This window comes from Alexandromys fortis, unplaced genomic scaffold (assembly GCF_014885135.2).
Source record: "Alexandromys fortis isolate MF-2015 unplaced genomic scaffold, M_Fortis_MF-2015_v1.1 scaffold_0, whole genome shotgun sequence".
NCBI classification, from domain to species: domain Eukaryota; kingdom Metazoa; phylum Chordata; class Mammalia; order Rodentia; family Cricetidae; genus Alexandromys; species Alexandromys fortis.
This window is the reverse complement of record NW_026067949.1, coordinates 178,136-197,372: the sequence shown is the minus strand read 5'-3', so window position 1 is coordinate 197,372 and position 19,237 is coordinate 178,136. Positions and strand designations below refer to the sequence as shown.

The window sequence follows — 19,237 nt, the reverse complement described above, 5'->3', positions numbered from 1 at the left end:
AAACCCCGAAGCTACATTGAAGATACATTGACTTGCTAAGGCTCCCAGAATTCCCCTATCTCAGATGCCCCCTCCTGAATTGCTGCAGTTACAGGCACATGTGGCCATGCTCCACTTTTACATGAGTGACAGGGACTGAAACTCAGGTCTTCACACTTGGACAGAAAGCATTCTTATCCCCAAGGTGGCTCCCCCTGGCCCCTAAATGAGCACTTCTTACTCATCTGGACCTGTAGACTATTTTCAATGCTCTGGTACTGTAAGGAACAATGTCATGAACATCCTTGTATATGGTTTCTTAGAAAATGAGTCTCACCAATCCAGTTGTTGGGATAGAATATTTTAAAGACTTTGATAACTATGAATGTATAGTTCTCCAGTAGTTAAATGAACTTTTAGCACCATTGGCCAACTACACAATTGTTATGTCATATACAGAAGTTAACCTTGGTTTTTATGTAATCTTTTTATTTGCAGATCTTTTTAAAAAGTCTGTACTAACAAGAATTTTCCCCCAAACTCTACTAACAAAATTTCTAATACACACAGTTACTTTTCTGTTAAATTTTGGGTTAAATTTTCTGTTGCCTGAAGTTATTCACCATTATCTTTTTTAAATTCAATGCAGGTCCCTGGAACAGAAGAAGGTAACTGTTTACATTGGCTTACTTATCCTAGACTACCACACTAGGTCCTAAGTCTAGGTCTCTAGGGTTAGCACTGTGTGGAAAGTGAGGTTTGAATCCTGGGATCTACAGGGGGCATGTGTGATGAAGTCATCCAAGATGAATGTAAGACTTCAAAGGCTATTCCAACATCCTTTGGCAAAAGGAGAATAATTTAAAATAGCAGTAGGATAGTGTCTTTCTTTATCTATATGCATTAACCAAAAAAGGTCACACCTCTGCCACTTGGGAAATGCATTGTTGTCCCATTGTTAAGGACATCTTGATGTCTCCTTGAGGTCAGTGTCACCCATGTACATGTACATGTCCTCATATCTACATGTGCATACTAGTGGCCTTATTCATGTAGAACAAATGCAACCCAAAGCTTGTTAAACAGCTAGACACTGAGCAGTAATGTACCTTTATGCCTATCTTTAAGATACTCTTCCCCATTGGTTTAAAATGATAAATTATTATTCGAAAGGTCAGTGTCATGGTCCAGAGAATTAGCAAGACACACATGGGCCAAGGAAGGAGCAGTGGATTGGAACTATGAAAACTGTTTTCAACTTACCATGTGTCTTAGTTAGGTTTTCTATGGTTGCAATAAAACACCATGACCATAAACATGGGGGGAAAGCTTATTTTAGCTCACAACTCTTGGGTCACGCTCTATACCTAAAGGAAGTCAGGGCAGGAACTCAAACAAGGCAGGAACCTGGAGGCAGGAGCTGATGCAAGGCCATGGAGGAATGCTGACTACTAGTTTTCTCCTTTTGGTTTGCTCAGTCTGCTTTCTTATAGCATCCAGGACCACAAGTCCATGGATGGCAGTTCCCACAGTGGGCTGGGCCTTCCTACATCAATCATTAATCAAGTAAATGCCCCAAGGGTCAATATTATGGGTGGGGGCACTTTCTCAACTGAGATTCCCTGTAGCTTGTGTCAAGTTGAAATCAAACTATGTGAGTCTGAGTTGTATTTCCTCTGTGAATCTCAAGTTGTTTTTGCCCTATGCAGAAGAAGATAAAACACTTGGAAGAGGGGCCTACCCAGGTCTGGGAATTCCAGGTCCCTGAGAGAGAACCAGGGACTTGTTAGCAACTGAAATAACTGTGAAACCGAATGAAATCTACAGTGAATCTTAATGTACTAAGACATCCAGATAACCTTGCAACCGGCTTTGATGTAGTGATGTAACGCTCCAGAGGGGCAGATGTTCCAACTGGCTAGTGATTTTTATGGATGTGTGATCAATGGGCCTATCGCTGACTCAAATGCTATTGCAAGTAATCACAGTCCATTCAATTAGGAGTATCCAGTCTGTGGTCAAGTGGTCAAGCTTGGGCAGAACACAGAGCAACAAGCCAAATTAAGGCAAGATGGCCAGGGTGTGCATGCTTCCATGACTGTATGGCTCACCATAACTCACCATAACTGGAACAATGCCTTATGAGTCTCACATCAGAGTATAACCAAGGTCCCTTATAAGTATCAATGGCTGGTTAAAAATCCATCCATGATGAAAAACGGGAACAGTAATGGCATGCTAAGGAGGCATGACTGAACTTGTTTTTTGTTTTTTTTTTTTTCTAGATATTTCTGTTGCCAAACATTCTTGCTAAAACCAGCTTAGGGGGATGGGGGATTTAGTTTTTACTTTAAGGGCACAGTCACTCATTGAGGGAAATCAGGGCAGGAACCTGGAGTTGAGAACCAGGAAGAATGCTTCTTGATGGTCCCCTAGGCTTATGCTTAGCTAGCTTTTTCAGACAGCCCAGGGACACCTGCCTGGTGGTGGCACTGCCCACTGTGGATTGCACTCACCTACATTAATAATCAAGATAATCCCCCAATGGCATGACTATAGTTTAATCTGATCTAGGCAATTCCTCGATTGAGGTTCTTCCTTCAGGTTACTGAAGGATGTGTAAAATTGACAGTTAAATTTATCTAAGACAATTATCAAGGAGGAAGCATTGAGAAAATAGATCCCCGTTGGTTACTAGCTGATAGCTGCTGGCCTACATCAGAACCTTGGAAGATTACCTCCTCTAGCACAAGAGGGAATGAGAAGGCAATGGCTTGTGCAGATAGTAGGCGTCCCTAAACATCGCTGCCCCCACAGCAGTCCTTCAGCTTAACTCTCTCCACATCAGGATGCCATTCACCAGTCAACTCTCAGAGGCCCCTCATTAGCCACACAAGGTCAACCCTGTATCCTGAAGCATACTTTATTTTCTTTATGTCAACCACTCTGTCCAAAACGTTCTTCCTGCTCTACTTGTTTGCCATCTCCTTTAATTTAAAAATTACATCTCTCTCCCTGACAGTAACTCCATTTTCTAGCAGAGAACCTACTCCATAAATGTTACACAGTCTCACTGAACTGTGTGAATAAACCAACAAATGAATGAGTGCATGGGTGTATGATAAAGCCAAAGTTTTTTTTTAACTAATTTATCTGTAATACCCCTTAAAATGCCTTCTGATGAAATAGTTTGTATTACTTGGAAAATCCAGTCATACGTGCTCTAGGCTATAAACAATCCATGCAATTTTACAGCCTCCAGAAGGTAGTGCTCCTGGGGGGGAGGGGAGAGCGGGACTGTAGACTATATGAGTTTATGGTTTCTAAAAGCCCCTAATGACAATGTGAGTCATTAGGACTTAAGATATAGCCATCCCAGTATTCTCCTGGAAGCCCTCAATTATATTCACTGTGCAGTCTGACCCAATATGTCATACTTTCCAGGATCTTATCACCAGGAAAAGCCAGGACCTTCTCATCCATCACAAAACCAAACCACAGGGAAGAGTCCACCTGCCATCGCCAGGTAAGGAGGCAGGAATACCTGTTATTCTCATGTCAACAGATATGCGTCCTCTTAGATCTTACACAGTGACTCACAAGACTTCTAAGATCAGGAAATGTTAGCCCTTCTGCTCTTCAGCCCAGTGACAGACAGGTCTCAAGGAAAACAGGGACATCTCCATCTGCCACAGAATCTAATAATGCCTGCCTGCTATTTATAAATGATTGGGTGTTACAGGAAACTAAGGGGCCTAAAAACAAATAGTAACTGGATGGGATGGATGCTGATCAGTGTTGCAGGAAAAGTGGGTTATCTCCAGCTGATCTCAGTTCACGACCGCATCAAAGTCCACAGACACATTTGATGAGTACTGTGTAGGTAAGCAGGTGTTGAGAATGTTACTTCTGATGATGTAATCATGATCAATTGATTGTGACATCATCACCTTCACTGAGGAGTTGAAGAATCAAGGGAGATTCCTTGACCAAGGTCGCTTGATAAAAATTAGTAGTGGCTTTCTCAAAATGAGTGCTAACTTTTGCAAAGTTTGGACTCTGAGTTGCCTCTGTGAGACTCTGGCTAATGGCTGTGACCTCAGTTCCTGACCTTACACACTACATCCTCAGCAGATACTCTCCAGCCCCCACACTATCCCTCTCAGAAAAACATATGCACGTCTATTCTTCCGACTACTTTCCCCACAGTTACTTCTCTCCTATGTGAAAACACCTCCATCAGTTGCACCCAAGGTTAGAGCCACACTGAATCCAGGACATCGTTTCATTCATTCCTCAGATGGTAAAAATGAAGTCCAAGAGACAGGTTTCCTTGACCTCTGAAGTTAAGGGCAACTCCAGAGCCCGAGCCCCTGATGCCATAGCAACTTGATTCTAACAACGCTGCCCAATAGTCATGGCTCTCCTTGCGCATGCCCATAATTGAGATGCTGCCTTGATGAATAATATTTACTGGAAATGTCCACATTAGTGATTGAAGAGAAAGGCTGTGAAGTAGGAGCGACTGGATTCAGACTGACAGATATCACCACTGCTGAGCAACGAATTTGGACGGTGTTGGTGTCTAAGCTTAAAACGGAGCCAGGAACATAGCAAGAGCCTAGTAAATGACTTCTCTATATGATTGCCAGGCTGTGAACCTCGGAGCATCATAAGCCCCAATTCCCTTCTCCTGCCTCATTTTCTTAATGTGTCCTGTTTTGTACCTTCAGTAAGCTCTCATCCTTTGGACTGCAGAGATTAGGACCATTGCTTTGTAGCTCTTAGGAGGCTGTTTGCTACATAAGTCCCTATCTGACCAAACAGCCCTTCTTACACCGATTTCCTAATGGAGGGTAAATCACACTTGAGAGAAGAAAATGAGCTATTCCTTCTGGCCTGTACCCGTGGTAGTTATTTGATGCAGTTTCCGCTTATTTGTTTGTTTGATTTGTTACACAAAGTCTAATTTTAATTGTTCTCTTAATTAGCTACCTCTCCTAAGTCTCCTTCTTGGACTTATCTCCCAGAATAGTTTTAAATGAGGGTGGTAACTGAGTTCATCTCACCGGCCCCTTCCTGCCACTGAAGACATGAATCTCATTCGTCTCAGGGTCAAGTGCCCTCCCCATGTCAATGATTCCCAAGTCCCTTTCTCCTGACCAGGCCCCTCTGCTTGGCTCCAGACCTGTGCATCCAATTGTACAATAGGCCCTTCCCTTAGAGAGGTTCCAGACACCACAAAACAATTGTGCTGAAATCTGCTCTCACTTCTAATACTACCCCTAAACTTTCCCACTCCTGCTGAGGGGAACCCTTTTCTAACCCAAAATTCTATCTCCAAAACATGTCTTGAATATACCCATTTCTCCTCCCAGCTCTATGCATAGACCAACCCCCACCAACTCTTGCCTAGACTACTGCAACAGCCTTCTATTGACACCAAGAGCATCCATCCCACCCCATCCCATCCCTATGGGATTACTTCTGGGCTCTCGCAGAATAACCTATGACTTCTCCTCTTTGAGCCTTCCCACCTCCCTGGAACATGCTTCCCCATCCTTTACACTCTTTGAGCAGCTCCTCATGTGTGATCTCTCACACCACAGCAGCTGACACTGTCTACTTTTCCTGGGACATCTGTTGGGTCCATTAGGACTCTCCACAGCCATGTCTTCCCTGCAAAACTGCTCCCCACTAAAGTAGAAACCAGGTCTCTCCTTCATCTCATAGTCCCCCAAACACACGTTCATTAGAAAGTGCTCGCCCTACTTGTTGGTTTTAGTTGTTTTAAAATGCTGTGTCTATCCTTACAAACGATGTGCTTGATACCTAAAAGGTTCTGGAAGGGCACCCCATCTCGTTTAGCATTCCCCACAAATTCTTTAAAGTCAGAGAGAAGCTCTGTGACTCCTTTTTCCCCCAGTCATTTAACAGAAACATTGCATTGGCTCCTTGTGGGGGGACACCGGTTTTAACAGTCAAGAGCTTGGATGTCAGAAGCGTAATCAGTGATGGGGGCACTGTCTGGTTCTTAGATAACCTGCAAGCATTTTCAATTATAAAGCCATCTGTAAGGTTCTTGGGCTTTTGTGGGGGCAACAAAAAGAAGACACGCCCTCAGTTGATTTCACTGGTGCTAGGAAAAGGTCAGGTTGCTTTTAATTAGACTAGAGGCTTCTGCCAATAGCACAGTCCTCGAGATACAGCACGGCTCGTGTAATTAGATGGCATTCTATTAGCACCTGGAGCTTACGTTGATGTTGACGGGAACACAAAGTGAAATAGAAAGAGTGCAAAGTGCAGATGTGAGTGAGCAGTCCTGGTCACACCACTTTTGTGATTAGAAGTGCATATTGCTGTTTTGATTGATTTGAGTTATATTTTCTTAATCCCCTCTTGTGTGGAATTCCTTAGAATCCCCAGCATTTTTTTTCTCATCCAGCTCACATTTTCAAAAGGTGGGAATTTCTATGCCTCTCTTCCTAGTTATAGCTGCCTCTCAACTGGTGGACCGTTCTATATAATTAGAGCCCCACAAAGGGAGGGGCTTAGTCGCAGCAACTTGATATGCCATGCTTTGTTGACACCCATGGGAGGCCTGCCTCTTTCTGAACAGAAACAGAGGAGTGGATGGGAGGGGGCAGAGGGAGGTAGGGAGGAGGAAATGGAAGGAAAGGAGGGACAGGAAACTGTGGTCGAGATGTAAAATAAATTAAAAATAATAATTAATAAAAACATAAATTTAAAAAAAGAAAGAATATGAGCCCCAAACACACGGATGTTAGTAGCTACAAGACAAGGCTGAACTCAGCTTAACAAAGCCAAGAGTGATGACATGGTCTCACAAAGATGACAGTATGTCCACCAGTCCCTTAGTTCCACGTCTAACACTTGCCTGACTGGAGAGAGGAGAGGAAAAGTCAACCCCTGCTGTTTTAGAAAACTGACAGTTCTTTAAGCGGGTTCCGTAAAATATGCATACTTTATAAATGTCACCTTGAGACGTACCATTAACTTTGCCCATATGTGGGATTTTGTCTGTCACAGGAATGCTAACACACCGATTCTGACATTTTCTTTAGCTCTTCTTACATGCCGGCGAAGCACAGTGTACATGTCAGAGGTAAGGGCACTGTCAGTAAGAACTGTGGTATAAACAGGTAAGCCAGCACTCTACGAGAGTCCTGCACGGTGACTCCATGTTTGGGAACTAGAGCCCCTGGGCTGATGTGCACAGTTGTGATGGTCTCATTCTCACTGATGATTAGTGTTCCATTTGTGTTAAAGTTATACAATAACTAATTTTTATTTGAATTCATAATGAAATAATCTTATAAGCATTATGGTTGGAAGCCTTGGTATTGACATCGTTCCAGAAGTGCTATAGGCTCAACTCTTTCTGGGAGAGAAATATCCGGCTCTCAATCTGTGTATCTCTTTAGCTACCTCAGATGTATCTTTGCAAGGGAGTCATAGCAGTTAGTTATTAAACTGATAAGAGCACACTACAGCGGTCTTCACCAGACGGGGGATGGATTCATCCATCAGTCACCAATGGTTCATGAGCACACTGTGCTCTCCATCGTCTCTAATAGTTGTAGACAAATTTCCCCCAACACACTGGGTGTAATGGAGAATTATCTTAAGAAATACAGATCTATAAAATGAAAGAAAATGGTACTAATAACTTAAATGACCCCTCTTACTGATCATGACATAAAGCTCAGAAAGCTAGCATATCTCCGCATGAAGCAGAGGAGGAACACAGCCCTGTGCCTGCAGGGGGCTCAGCATTGCCCATTGCCACTTGTCTCAGCTACTTCTGCCATGTGCATTTTCCCTCACGATTACTGTGTGCCAGGGAAGTACTGCATTCATGTCTCTCAGCTGAGCCATACAAGGGTATCTGGGGCTGAGAAGAGCAGACTCTATAGGGTACAATGGAGGAGGTGAGAGCTTCACCTCTTGGACACAGCTCTGCCTCTGACTCTTCAGCAGGGCCACTTAGATCCAGTTAAATCCTTTGAACTTCACCCTTCCACTGACAAAATGTGAATAAAAACTCATATATGAATATCAGTACAATATTCACACAGGCACACTCAGTTGTTTATGGAGAGCAGCGGGCTATATTCCTGCCTGGATCCCATATTGGGAGTACAGTTAAGCAACATGGCTGGCTTGCATAGTCCAAGAGAGCTGTGATTAACACATGATCTCCTTCCATTTCGAGGACTCAAATGCTATCCACAGGAGTACTGAAGGTCAGATTTAGGCAGGTAAAGATAAGATGGCTTGGAGTATCCATCTGGAGAGTACCAGGGATGAACGGGGCCAGAAGAGGCTTGACTTGTGGGTTCTGAAATTGTGCTTCGAGGTTAGAGAGAATCATAACTCAGGGATGCGGCGAGCTCCCTGACCAGCAGGAAGGAACAGCCACCAGACGAGGATTCTTCCCAAATCACGCCTTATTGGGGCCTCTTGGTTGAAGGGAGAGCAGGAAGCAAGGGGCCCTGAGCTCTGAGCTGTAGCTGCTTATATAGGGAGTCTGTCTAGCAACCTTTGATACTTAGATACTTTGATACTTTAACTGCTTTTCTGGAGACCCACCGGCCGGAAAGAAAGCAGGGGAACATCCTTGTCAATTACAGACCACAAGGAAGTTCCCCTGCCTGTCAGGGGGAGTGTGGGCAGTTAGATCACAACAACTCACCCTGTTTTCTGGTGGAAGAACTGCAACCTTTATTATGGTATCAAGCTAGGCCGGGGCCAAATGTCATCTTGTAATGGCAGCCACTCAAATCGGCTCCCAGCACAGGGAGACTGGCGAGTCTCTCCCTTAAAGATAGAAGCACATGTGGATACAAAGCAAAGCAAATACAATCTGGAACCAAAGTGTTAAAAGAATGGCCACCACCACCAGGAGTCCAGTCCATCTTTTGTGTCCTGAACCCATCATAGAGGAAGCTAGACTTCTTAAGAAAGCCTAAAGTGTTGGTGGAAGTCCATTTACAGCCTCTGCAAGACATTGGGTGTCAATTTGTAGTAAGAAGGCCACTAGTTAGTTCCCAGCCGCTTAGCCCCCAAATAACCGCACAGATACTGTATTAATTAAATCACTGCTTGGCCTATTAGCTCTAGCTCCTTACATCTGAATTTAACCCATTTATATTAATCTGTGTATCACCATGTGGTTGTGGCTTACTAGCTAAAGTTCTGGCATCTGTCTCTCATGGGAGCTACATGGCTTCTCTCTGACTCTGCTTCCTTTCTCCCAGCATTCAATTTAGTTTTCCCCACCTACCTAAGTTCTGTCCTGCTATAGGTCCAAAGCAGTTTCTTTATTCATTAATGGTAATCACAGCACACAGAGGGAAATCCCACATCACTAGCGGTGACAGAATACATATTTGGCCTCCATTACTTTCTCCTTCCATCAACAAGCACACATCATAATGTATGGTCAGGACTTGAAATGTTGCCATGTTTAAAGATAGAGAGTAGAGACAGCCCTCTCCTTCCACTGACCAATGCTTCCCCATCAGTTTACTCAGTGAATACTCATTCTACTGAATAGAAGTTTACTTCTGATTCATCAGATGTAGCCATGCGTCATGTGAGAAGATGATGGGCCATCCGCACTCATAGACTGACAGTTTACTGGTGGCTCGGCCCCACACTGGGATCCATACAGATGCCTTCAGGGCAGGCAGTCATAAATGATAGTAAACTCCACATCTCTGAAGATGCTGATGTCATTATTGTTACCTAACAAATGGAAAAAGAATCTTGGATAGGTTAAGGTTGTTTCTGGGTGGTTCACTTACAGATAAACACAATGGGCCCAATGTAGTGATAAATTAATTCAAGATAAACTATAAAGAATCTCAGTAAACAGATCATACGTGTGTGTTATAACACATAAACTAGAAGAGGGTTCAGAAATGTCTTCTTATATGCCAAGATAGTAATAATATTTCTCTTTAGAGTTGGAAGTGTGGATTTTTCTTTTTGTGGGTGTGTGTTTGTATTTAGGCTTGTTTTGTTCTGTTTTCCTTTGGAAAACATACATATGGTTTTTTCCCTATAAAGTTAATTTTTAATTATGTACAAATATAAATTAAAATCTTCTGATAAATACTGACATAATGCTTGATTTTAAATGCTGTACTGTAAGTGGCAACAGAGGAATGTAAGGTTGTCTCTCTGATAATACTAACCACACTCATAAGTTAGCATCCCTGGGCTGATCGCAAGGGTTAGAGTTTGGGCCGACACACATAGCTCCATAAGAACTTTAAAACATTAGAAAGTGTTCACAGCAGTGCAGTTTTACCCCAAACCATTTTTATCAGGCTGTTTTGCCTCTTGGGGGGTCAACTACCCACCCCAAAATCTTTTCTACTGACCTTTCGCCAATCCCTTCATTGCTGTCACCTTCCCGCTTTCAGGCTCCATACGAGTGATCAGCCTCAAATGTGAAGCCTGGAAGCTTAGCTGCTTTCATTCGGAGGGAGGAAAACCATGATGTGGTGGGATACAGACAGCATGCTCAGAACTGCTCATTTATTCATTCATCATCCCACACAGAGCCAAGCCAGCGGCATTTGGAAGAAAATAGTGTGGCAATTTTGCTGTTTCATTTCCCTAGATCTGTGAACAGACTACAAATGCATAATTATTTCCAAATGCTCTTTTTAAAAATAGGACCTCTTAAATATTTAAGCAAGGCATAGGGGGTTGAACGATAATGAATCAGTTGCCATAATATCATAAAAATTTCATAGTCTCTGAATTCTATAGGACACAAAGCACAAACTGAGTAATAAGAAACGCTGATAATGCTGATTTTCCCTCTCAAGTTTGTTCTTACTGCTTCGAGCCACGAAGTAAAGATAGTCGCTCCCATTTAAATAATATGCCCCCTGCATTCTGCTCTAGGATAACTTATAAGAAAGTTTTTAAGCCAATGTCCTTCTCACAAATACAGGTCTGTAGGTTTGCTCTGAAGACTGCAGGGCACGTGGTCCCCATCTTTCACATGTGATTCCTCGGTGCCCTTAAGACTGGCTATGTCATCAGCACACCGCTAGGTTTTTAAGTCAGCTTAGGGCTGACTTTCAAGTGCTCTGTTTCCATGCTTGTCTCCTTCCATGTTTGATGTTTGCCATGATGGTTGAAATTTAGGTTATTTTGTGACTCTTGGCTGCTCAACTTTTCACTCACATTTTGGTTTTCTTCCTGCATGTGCTAGATCCAACTCGCCTTTACTTCCCATGTTTCCTCATTGTCTGGGAGGTATATTTTTCAAAATTATTCTACTCTTGGTTACTCAACATTTTAAATAAAGAGAAGTTTAAAATAGCTGAAAGTTACATTCTCTTTCCAAACAGTACCAAAAAGTAAAAATAGTTTAGCGGTATTTATTCTATACCATTTAAAGGTTAAGTTTTATTATTTATCAACTGAAATTTTAGGAGAAAATTTTAGGTTGCTTCTTGTTCTTTTTCTTTTTGTTGTTTTTGTTTTGTTTTGTTTTGTTTTCAAGACAGGGTTTCTCTGTAGCTTTGGAGCCTGTCCTGGAACTAGCTCTTGTAGTCCAGGCTGGCCTCGAACTCACAGAAACCCATCTGCCTCTGCCTCTGAGTGCTGGGATTAAAGCTGTGCACCATTACCACCTGGCTATTGTTCTTAAGATCATAAATTGGTAGGTAAAATTAACTTAGTATTATAAATGCATCTAGATTCTAGGTGATCAGTCTTCTTAGGCCTTGGTAGTCCCAGCTTCTCAGTAGGAGAACCGCAAATGCAAGGATTTTGTGGAATACAGAGTGAGTTCATAGCCAACCTATGCAACTTAATAAGGCCCATTTCAGGAAAAGGGGGGGGGGACTAAAGAATGTTCTAGAGTATTCTAGGGACATTTCCCAGAAGTTAATCATTTGCTTAGCATGCACAAAGCCCTGGGTACAAATCCCATTTAAAACACACACACACACACACATTCTTAGGCTCAATAAAAACATCATCACTGGCACAATTAAAATAAAACTTTCAAAATATCAGCACTATTTTTTGTTCTTAGTAAATATCTGCCAAAACTTCATTTATCTAAACAAAGTTTTGGGTCAAAAGTAGCTCATACTCCTGAAGTTCTTGCTCAGCTGCTTGCCAGGATGACAACCCAGTCATATGTCTGATACTGAGGCAGGCTATATGCTTATAATTGCTTATAATGCTGACCTGACTTCCAGTTTATATGTGTTATCTCTCTCTCTCTCTCTCTCTCTCTCTCTCTCTCTCTCTCTTTCTCTCTCTCCCTCTCTCCCCCTCTCTTTCTAGAATCTAACTATGTAGCCCAGGGTGGCCTGGAGCTCTTTTATGTAGACCAGGCTGACCTCAAACTCAAAGAGAAATCGGGCTCACTCAGCAGTTCTGGGATTAAAGGTGTGTACCACCACACCTGGTTTATTTGTTGCTTTTGCCTGGTGTTTTATTTACATAGTGTTTATATACTCTTATGATTTTATGGGTTTTTTTTAGGTATTCCTATCTTAAATTCTAAAATATTCACAAATGTCTTGGCTGTGCTTGGCTCACCTCCTGACCTAAATGTCAAAAACTCCAGCCTTGGTTTCTGTTTACAAGAGTAACATGTGGTGGAAATGTTTCATTTTGGCTGAAGTATGTAGAGAAAACACCATATCAGAATTTGATAAATGGTGGTTTCTTAATGATGACATGCCAGGCAAAACAATAACTTTCTATATTCTATAAAATGTACCAGTTTATTTACATTTCAGTTCACTTCTAATCCAGGCATGGCAAATTGTAGCATCAACATATTGGTCAGTTAGAAATAATGGTTCACAGACATGATCCAGACTTCCAGTGTTAACATGTGTATGAGCCACCATTTTCCCTCTGGGAAAATTCTTGATAAAAAAAAAAAAAAAAAAAAAAAAAAAAAAAAAAAAAAAACTACAAAGCTAAGACTTCCTTTGACTTGAAACTTCAAGTCCATGATTGCTGGACTCCACCACTCTTGGGGCTGAGGCAAGGCCAAATATCACACAGTATGTGATGGAGCAAAGCTGCTCATGGGTATCAGGAAGCAGACAGAGTGAGAAGTGGAGTCCAGGGATAAGGCAAACCCTTCAAAGGCATGCTCCCTGTCATCCAGTTCCTTCAAGTAGGACCCACATCATAACTCATCAGTAGATTAACCCATGAAGAGGTCAGAGCCTCATGAACCAATCACCTCTCGACAGTACTACCATTTGGGGATCAATCCTTCAAGATACACCCTTGACATAGATAACATAACATGTTTGTGTCAGTCAGACGTGCCGCATTGTGACAATACATTTGTGTTCGTGTGTTTAGTCTCTATCCATGGTTGCCTGGCCCTGTTGCTTTGAGCCTATGACACAGCAGAGCATCATGGGAGGGAGTGTGTGATAGAACAAGTCTACTCATTTCCAGTCCGGGACCCCAATATCCTGTTCAAGAGCACAACCCAGTGATTGAATATCCTCCAGCTAAGGTTCATCTCCTAAAATATCTGCCACCTCTCAAGAGTATCCCATACTGTAGCTCAAACCTTCAACTTTGGGGATCCAGTTATCATCCCATCCACACAATGTGTCATTACATAATATACTCATATTATATTTGCAAATAGTACCACCAATCTCATGAGAAAAGTCTATCAGGATACTATTGTGTTAGGTGCAAATTCCCAGCTTCCAACATATGGCTTAATGGTTTAAATGTATGATTGTCAACAAATACTATCCCCTTGTGTTCTATGAAATGATAAATTTGCTTTATTCATTTTAAATAAAGTATCTGCCGAATATCCAAGTCATATTTACCATGGTTTCTCTATCAGCTGCTGTTCCAGGTTAAAAGAAAAGACATTGTAGCTTTCTTAGATTACACTTGGAGTTTCTTAATGGTATGTTCCAAGCTGGGAATGGTCATGGTAGGCTTAAGGAACTGAACGGAGTTCATTACGGCCTGGGTGGAGTGGGTAATGTGGGAAGGATGAGGCGAAGATGAAGAAAGAAGGAGAGAAGGAATTTGGAGCCTTAAAAACAGAAGAGAAGGGCCTGGAGAGGTGGCTCAATGGTTAAGAGGATTGGCTACTCTTCCAGAGGACCCAAGTTCAATTCCCAGCACCCACATGATAGCTCATAAAACTATCCGCAACTCCATTTCCAGGGAATCTAACACCCTCACAAACAATTCACCTAAAGTAAAAATAAATTATTGTCATCATCATCATCATTATTATTATTGATAGTGTTTTTCCAGACAGTGTTTCTCTGTAGCCTTGGGTGTCCTGGAACTCACTCTGTGGACCAGGCTAGCCTCAAACTCACAGAGATCTGCCTGCCTCTGCCTCCCAAGTGCTAAGATCAAAGGCATGCACCTCTATACCCAGATAAATAAATCATTTAAACAAAAAAAAAAAAACAGATGAGAGACTATTTTATTTGGGGGTGGGTAATCATGGAGGGATTTTTAATCAGGCTGCGTAACTAAATCACAGTTACATTTCTCCCTCTCTCTTTCTCACTCTCTCACCCGTGTGTGGGGGGGGGGGCACACAGAGGTCAAAGGATACCTTCCACCTTATTTGAGACAGAGTCTTTGAGGGTTGGGTTTTTTTTTCTAGTGTACTCTGCCAGGTTAGCTGACCTGCAAACTTCTAGAGATTCTCCAGTCTCTGTCTACCATTCCCCTGTAGGAATGCTGGGCTTACAGCTGCTCACTAACATCTAGCCTTTTCATGGGTTCTGAGGATTTGAACTCAGCTCGCCACGCTTGTGAGGCAAACACTTCTCACCCACCTAGTCATTTCCCCAACCACACAGTTACAGTTTTGGAAAATTACTCCCAGTTCCCAATATAAAGAGAGTGAGCAAGGTGAGTGTGGAAGAAAGGGAGTAATTCAGAAGACATTGCAGTCCATGGTGATAGGGTGTTGTCTAGCCCACAAAGATGACCAAAGACAGAAGTGGTGGGCCCAGCTTCCTGTTGGAAGGAGACAGGCTGCAACAGCAATGTGATTTCATTTAAATGCAATCTCTTCCCAGGCCATACAGACACCATGCAACGCTGTCTGCCTCAGAGATGCCAAACTGCAGTCAGGCACGGCCCTCATGATCAAGTGTTGCCCTATGAAAACACAAACACAGGAAAACCTGTCCCCACCAAGCCTGATGCAAAGGTAAGGTGGGAGCTTCTCTGCAAGCCCTTCTAACTGTCCTTGGCATCCAGTGACAGCTTGCTGGGAAGGCCCAAAGCAAATCGTGGTGATTGCCATTAATTATTTTCCCATATAATGACAAATCAGTGGGTTTTAATGTTTCTAAAATGTTTTGTTGACTCATAAGTCATTACTCTTTCACTAGATTTTTAACGTGCATGTTTTGCTGATTCTCAGAACATTCTGTTTTTTAATTGTAGGGGTTGGGAGGGCAGGGCTGAGAGAGACTTAGACTTGTATTAGTTAAGTTTCATGGATGATTAACTTGAATTTGAGTACTAGAATTCATTTCCCATCCAAAGATTTACAGGTCACATTTCAACTTCAGTTGAGCCTGACAGCCATTTCCTGAGCACTGATTGTGTGCGGCAGCATGAGGAGTCCGGATCCCGGAAACAGAGGAGAGCCAGTAATGACTAATAAGTGGCTTCATTTGTCTTCATCTGTTTCATGGTCTCTCCCTAAAACCAGCTCTGTTCACACAGTCGCTTCTCGGTTCACCTTGCACTCATGGTTCCCTCTAAGGAGAGGGAGCTCTTTGTGTCCTATCTGCTCTACCCTTCATCACCTATGCCACTACTTACCACAGACAGCACAAAAGAAGATGGCATTGCCCTCATTCAATAGCCCTGACTCATGGGTGCCCCCAGAGCTTCTCATGGCTCGTAAGCAAAGCATCTGGGATCTCTGATCAATTTCTTGTAAGCCCTATAGGATCTCAAGTTTCTCTGCTTGGCCTTATAATTAATCCCTACCTGATTCTCTAGTGGTTTCCCAATCTCTCTATGGACTCTGGAATTCTCGTTCATTTTCCCTTCGCATGGACCTGAGTCTTTGTCACTCTGCTACTCTCGTAAGCCTTAGTATTCCTGGGCTCTAACTCATTGTCTATGTAAGACCAAACTCCTCCCATAGCCAGTGTTCCAGGGCATGAGAGGAGCCTGAACTAGATCAGGATGTTCCTATTTTCAACAGCTCGACAAATCTTACGACTTGTGACAGATCTAAATCCTCTCAATAAAGATATCTGTGTAATATTCAGCAAATTGGCTGTTTTCACTTTCCATTGCTATGTTAATGGTTTTCCAAGCAGTATTCCAGAGCACAGACAAAAAGTAAAATGGAGGTCTATTACTGCATTCTACTACAGGGCACATCTCCAAGAGAACTGAAAGCAGAGCCCAACAGGATTTGAGTGTTCACATTTATAACATTATTTATGATAGTCAAACAGCAGGAAGAGAAGACAGGTGTCCATTCACAGACAGAGAGATAAACAAAACATCACACACACACACATTGTCTCAAACATAAAAAAAAGTCTGGCATGTTATACATGAATAAACTTCAAAAGCATACCCTAGTTGAAGTAAGACAGACACTAAAGGAGAAGCGTATCCCTTCTGCTATTCGTGGTTCCTAGAGCACAGAGACACCCATTAGCAAGGTGGCTCCCCAGAACTGGGAAGGAGAAGGCAGTAATGGGGAGCTGTTGTTTAGTGGGCACATAGTTTCAGCTTGGGAGGATAGAAAAATTCTTGAAAATGTATAATGGCGATGGTTTTAAAACAATATAAAGGCACTTAATGTGATAGATTGAGCACTCAAAGTGGCTAAAATGGTGACTGCTTACACTGTTTATATTTTATTGTGCTTTTAAAAAAGGTATAGCAGCATCCCGCAGGCAGCCTACTAAAGGCTCCCAGAGTAGGGGTCTTGTGTCTTCTGTTGAGGGGTGACTAGACATACCAGCACTGGTACGACTGCACTAATACCAAGCATAATACTCTGCAGTCACTCAGACAACAAGAAAGGACTGAAGATAAGCTTGGCTGCTCCTCACTGTCATTCAGAAGCCACCAAGGACTTTAACAAGCACCAGTCTACACCCTATGGCCCTCATAACCACATCTTGAAATAGTCCCAAGTTGCCCCAAGCTGCAATGTCTAAGACAGTTCTCAACCTGTGGGTCGCAGCCTCTTTGGGGGATCAGATAGCCTGCATATCAACATTTACATTACAATTCATAACAGTAGCAAAATTATAGTTATGAAGTAGCAACAAAATAATTTTCTGTAGCGGTCACCACAACCAAGCAACTGTATTAAAGGGTCATAGCATTAGGAAGGCTGAGGACCACTGCTCTAAGGCATCTGTTAGCTTAAAGGAACTAATCAGAGTAAATGAAACTTACCATGGTGAAGCCTGCCCAAGCTCTGAGCCCAAACAGGAGCCCCAGAGCCACCACCACAAGGATCACAGTGACCACAGTGACCACAGGGATGGGAAGGCTCACACTCTAGCAGGGAGCTAAGGTCTCAGACACTTACTTACTGGGATCCTTCCTGAGCTTTGCCTAGAGCAGTGGCTTGACCCTCCTAGCACTGATTATCCCTCAAGTAGAGAAACTTACTACAAAAGGATCTTCAAACAAGAGAAGAGTTTTAGTTTCAATTTTATCTGTGTTTATAAAACCAAAGAACTACTTAAGATATTGCTTATATGCAATAAATATCAGAAATTGAAAGTATTATGTACAGTCCCATGACTTTTGACAAATGAAAATACCAGGCTAGTCACTGTCCTGGTTCAAGAAATACTTTTCCACTATATCCCAATATCCTACCTGTTCCTATGAAGCCCTCTCTTCCTCGGGTTCCAGACAGCAACTCTCTAATGTGGGCCTGCTTGGTTTCTGTCCTCCCACCAGATCCCACAGCCAGTAAGTCCCAAAGAAATCACACAGAGACTCTACATTAATCATAAACTGATTGGCCCATTAGCTCAGGCTTCTTATTAACTTCTATAACTTACATTAGCCTATTATTCTTATCTGTGTTAGCCATATGTCTCAGTACCTTTTTCCTCAGGGCAGGTCAGATCTTGCTTCTTTGGTGTCTGGACAAGACTGTGGAGGAATGGGCTTTCTCCTTCCCAGAATTCTCCTGTTCTCCTTGACCCACCTCTACTTCCTGTCTGGTTGTCCTGTCTATACTTCCTGCCTGGCTACTGGCCAATCAGCATTTATTTAACATATAATTGACAGAATATAGACAATTGTCCTGCATCACTCCCCCCCCCATAGTCCTTTTTTTTATGGAAATGTGGGCATAGTTTTCCAGGCTACTTTCTGCTGGTTTGGGGTACTGGTAATCTTATGGGGACCTAAAGAAAATTTAGAATTATGATCAAGTCTGGACTGGAGTATTTTGTGAGTCTTGATCATCTCAGGCAGCAGTCTTGAATCTGTTTTGGATGTAGAACTCAGACATCTGGGCCATCTGTTTCTACCAGAGATTTCTCAGATGGTCTTCCTTGATCAAACCTGATTTTTCTTAACTGAGAATGAATCCACGGCCTCTCATTTCTTGTGGAAACAAAAGCAAAATCTCTTCTCCAAAGTAGCATACCTTTTGACTTCAATTTTGAAGTCAAGGTATTTTCAAAATACCTATCTTGGATTAATTCAGCAGTATTTATAAGTAAATATCTTTTAGCAGCTGTTGCTCCTTCCTCAGCATTCAAACAATTCAAAGACAGCATAATAACATACAGTATCCAGATTCTCTGTGTATTTTCCATCTTTATGTGGCTTTACTTTAACCTCTATTTCTTTTATTTTTACTCTTACTTTTTGAGACAGGTTCTCTGAATATCTATGGCTGTCCTGGAACTCCCTATGTAGACCAGGCTGTCCTTAAACTCACAGATATCTTCCTGCCCCTGCCTCCCATGTACTGAGATTAAAGGTGTGTTCCACCACACCTTAAACTCACAGAGGTCTGTCTGCCTCTGTCTCCCAAATGTTGAGATTAAAGGTGTGTACCACCATACCCAACTACTCTTTCTTTGTTTTTTTTTTTATTTTCAGGACTTTAATCTTTAACCTGCATATATTTTTAACACAATGTAAACCACTTAGAGATTTTCTTCATCTTTGACTCTCTCTTTACTGTATATCTCTCTTTTTTATGACC

General features: G+C 42.3%; 1 protein-coding gene across 1 annotated transcript in view; it reads left to right on the top strand.

Moving 5' to 3' along the window:
• Clnk (cytokine dependent hematopoietic cell linker) overlaps positions 1 to 19,237 on the top strand; it is a 105,675-nt gene that overhangs the window by 73,280 nt on the left and 13,158 nt on the right. Inside the window, exons 12-15 of the mRNA XM_050149611.1 lie at positions 629 to 647; positions 3,424 to 3,505; positions 7,065 to 7,105; positions 15,087 to 15,220. Coding sequence (XP_050005568.1) covers positions 629 to 647; positions 3,424 to 3,505; positions 7,065 to 7,105; positions 15,087 to 15,220 — 276 coding nt within the window. The remainder of the gene's footprint in view (positions 1 to 628; positions 648 to 3,423; positions 3,506 to 7,064; positions 7,106 to 15,086; positions 15,221 to 19,237) is intronic.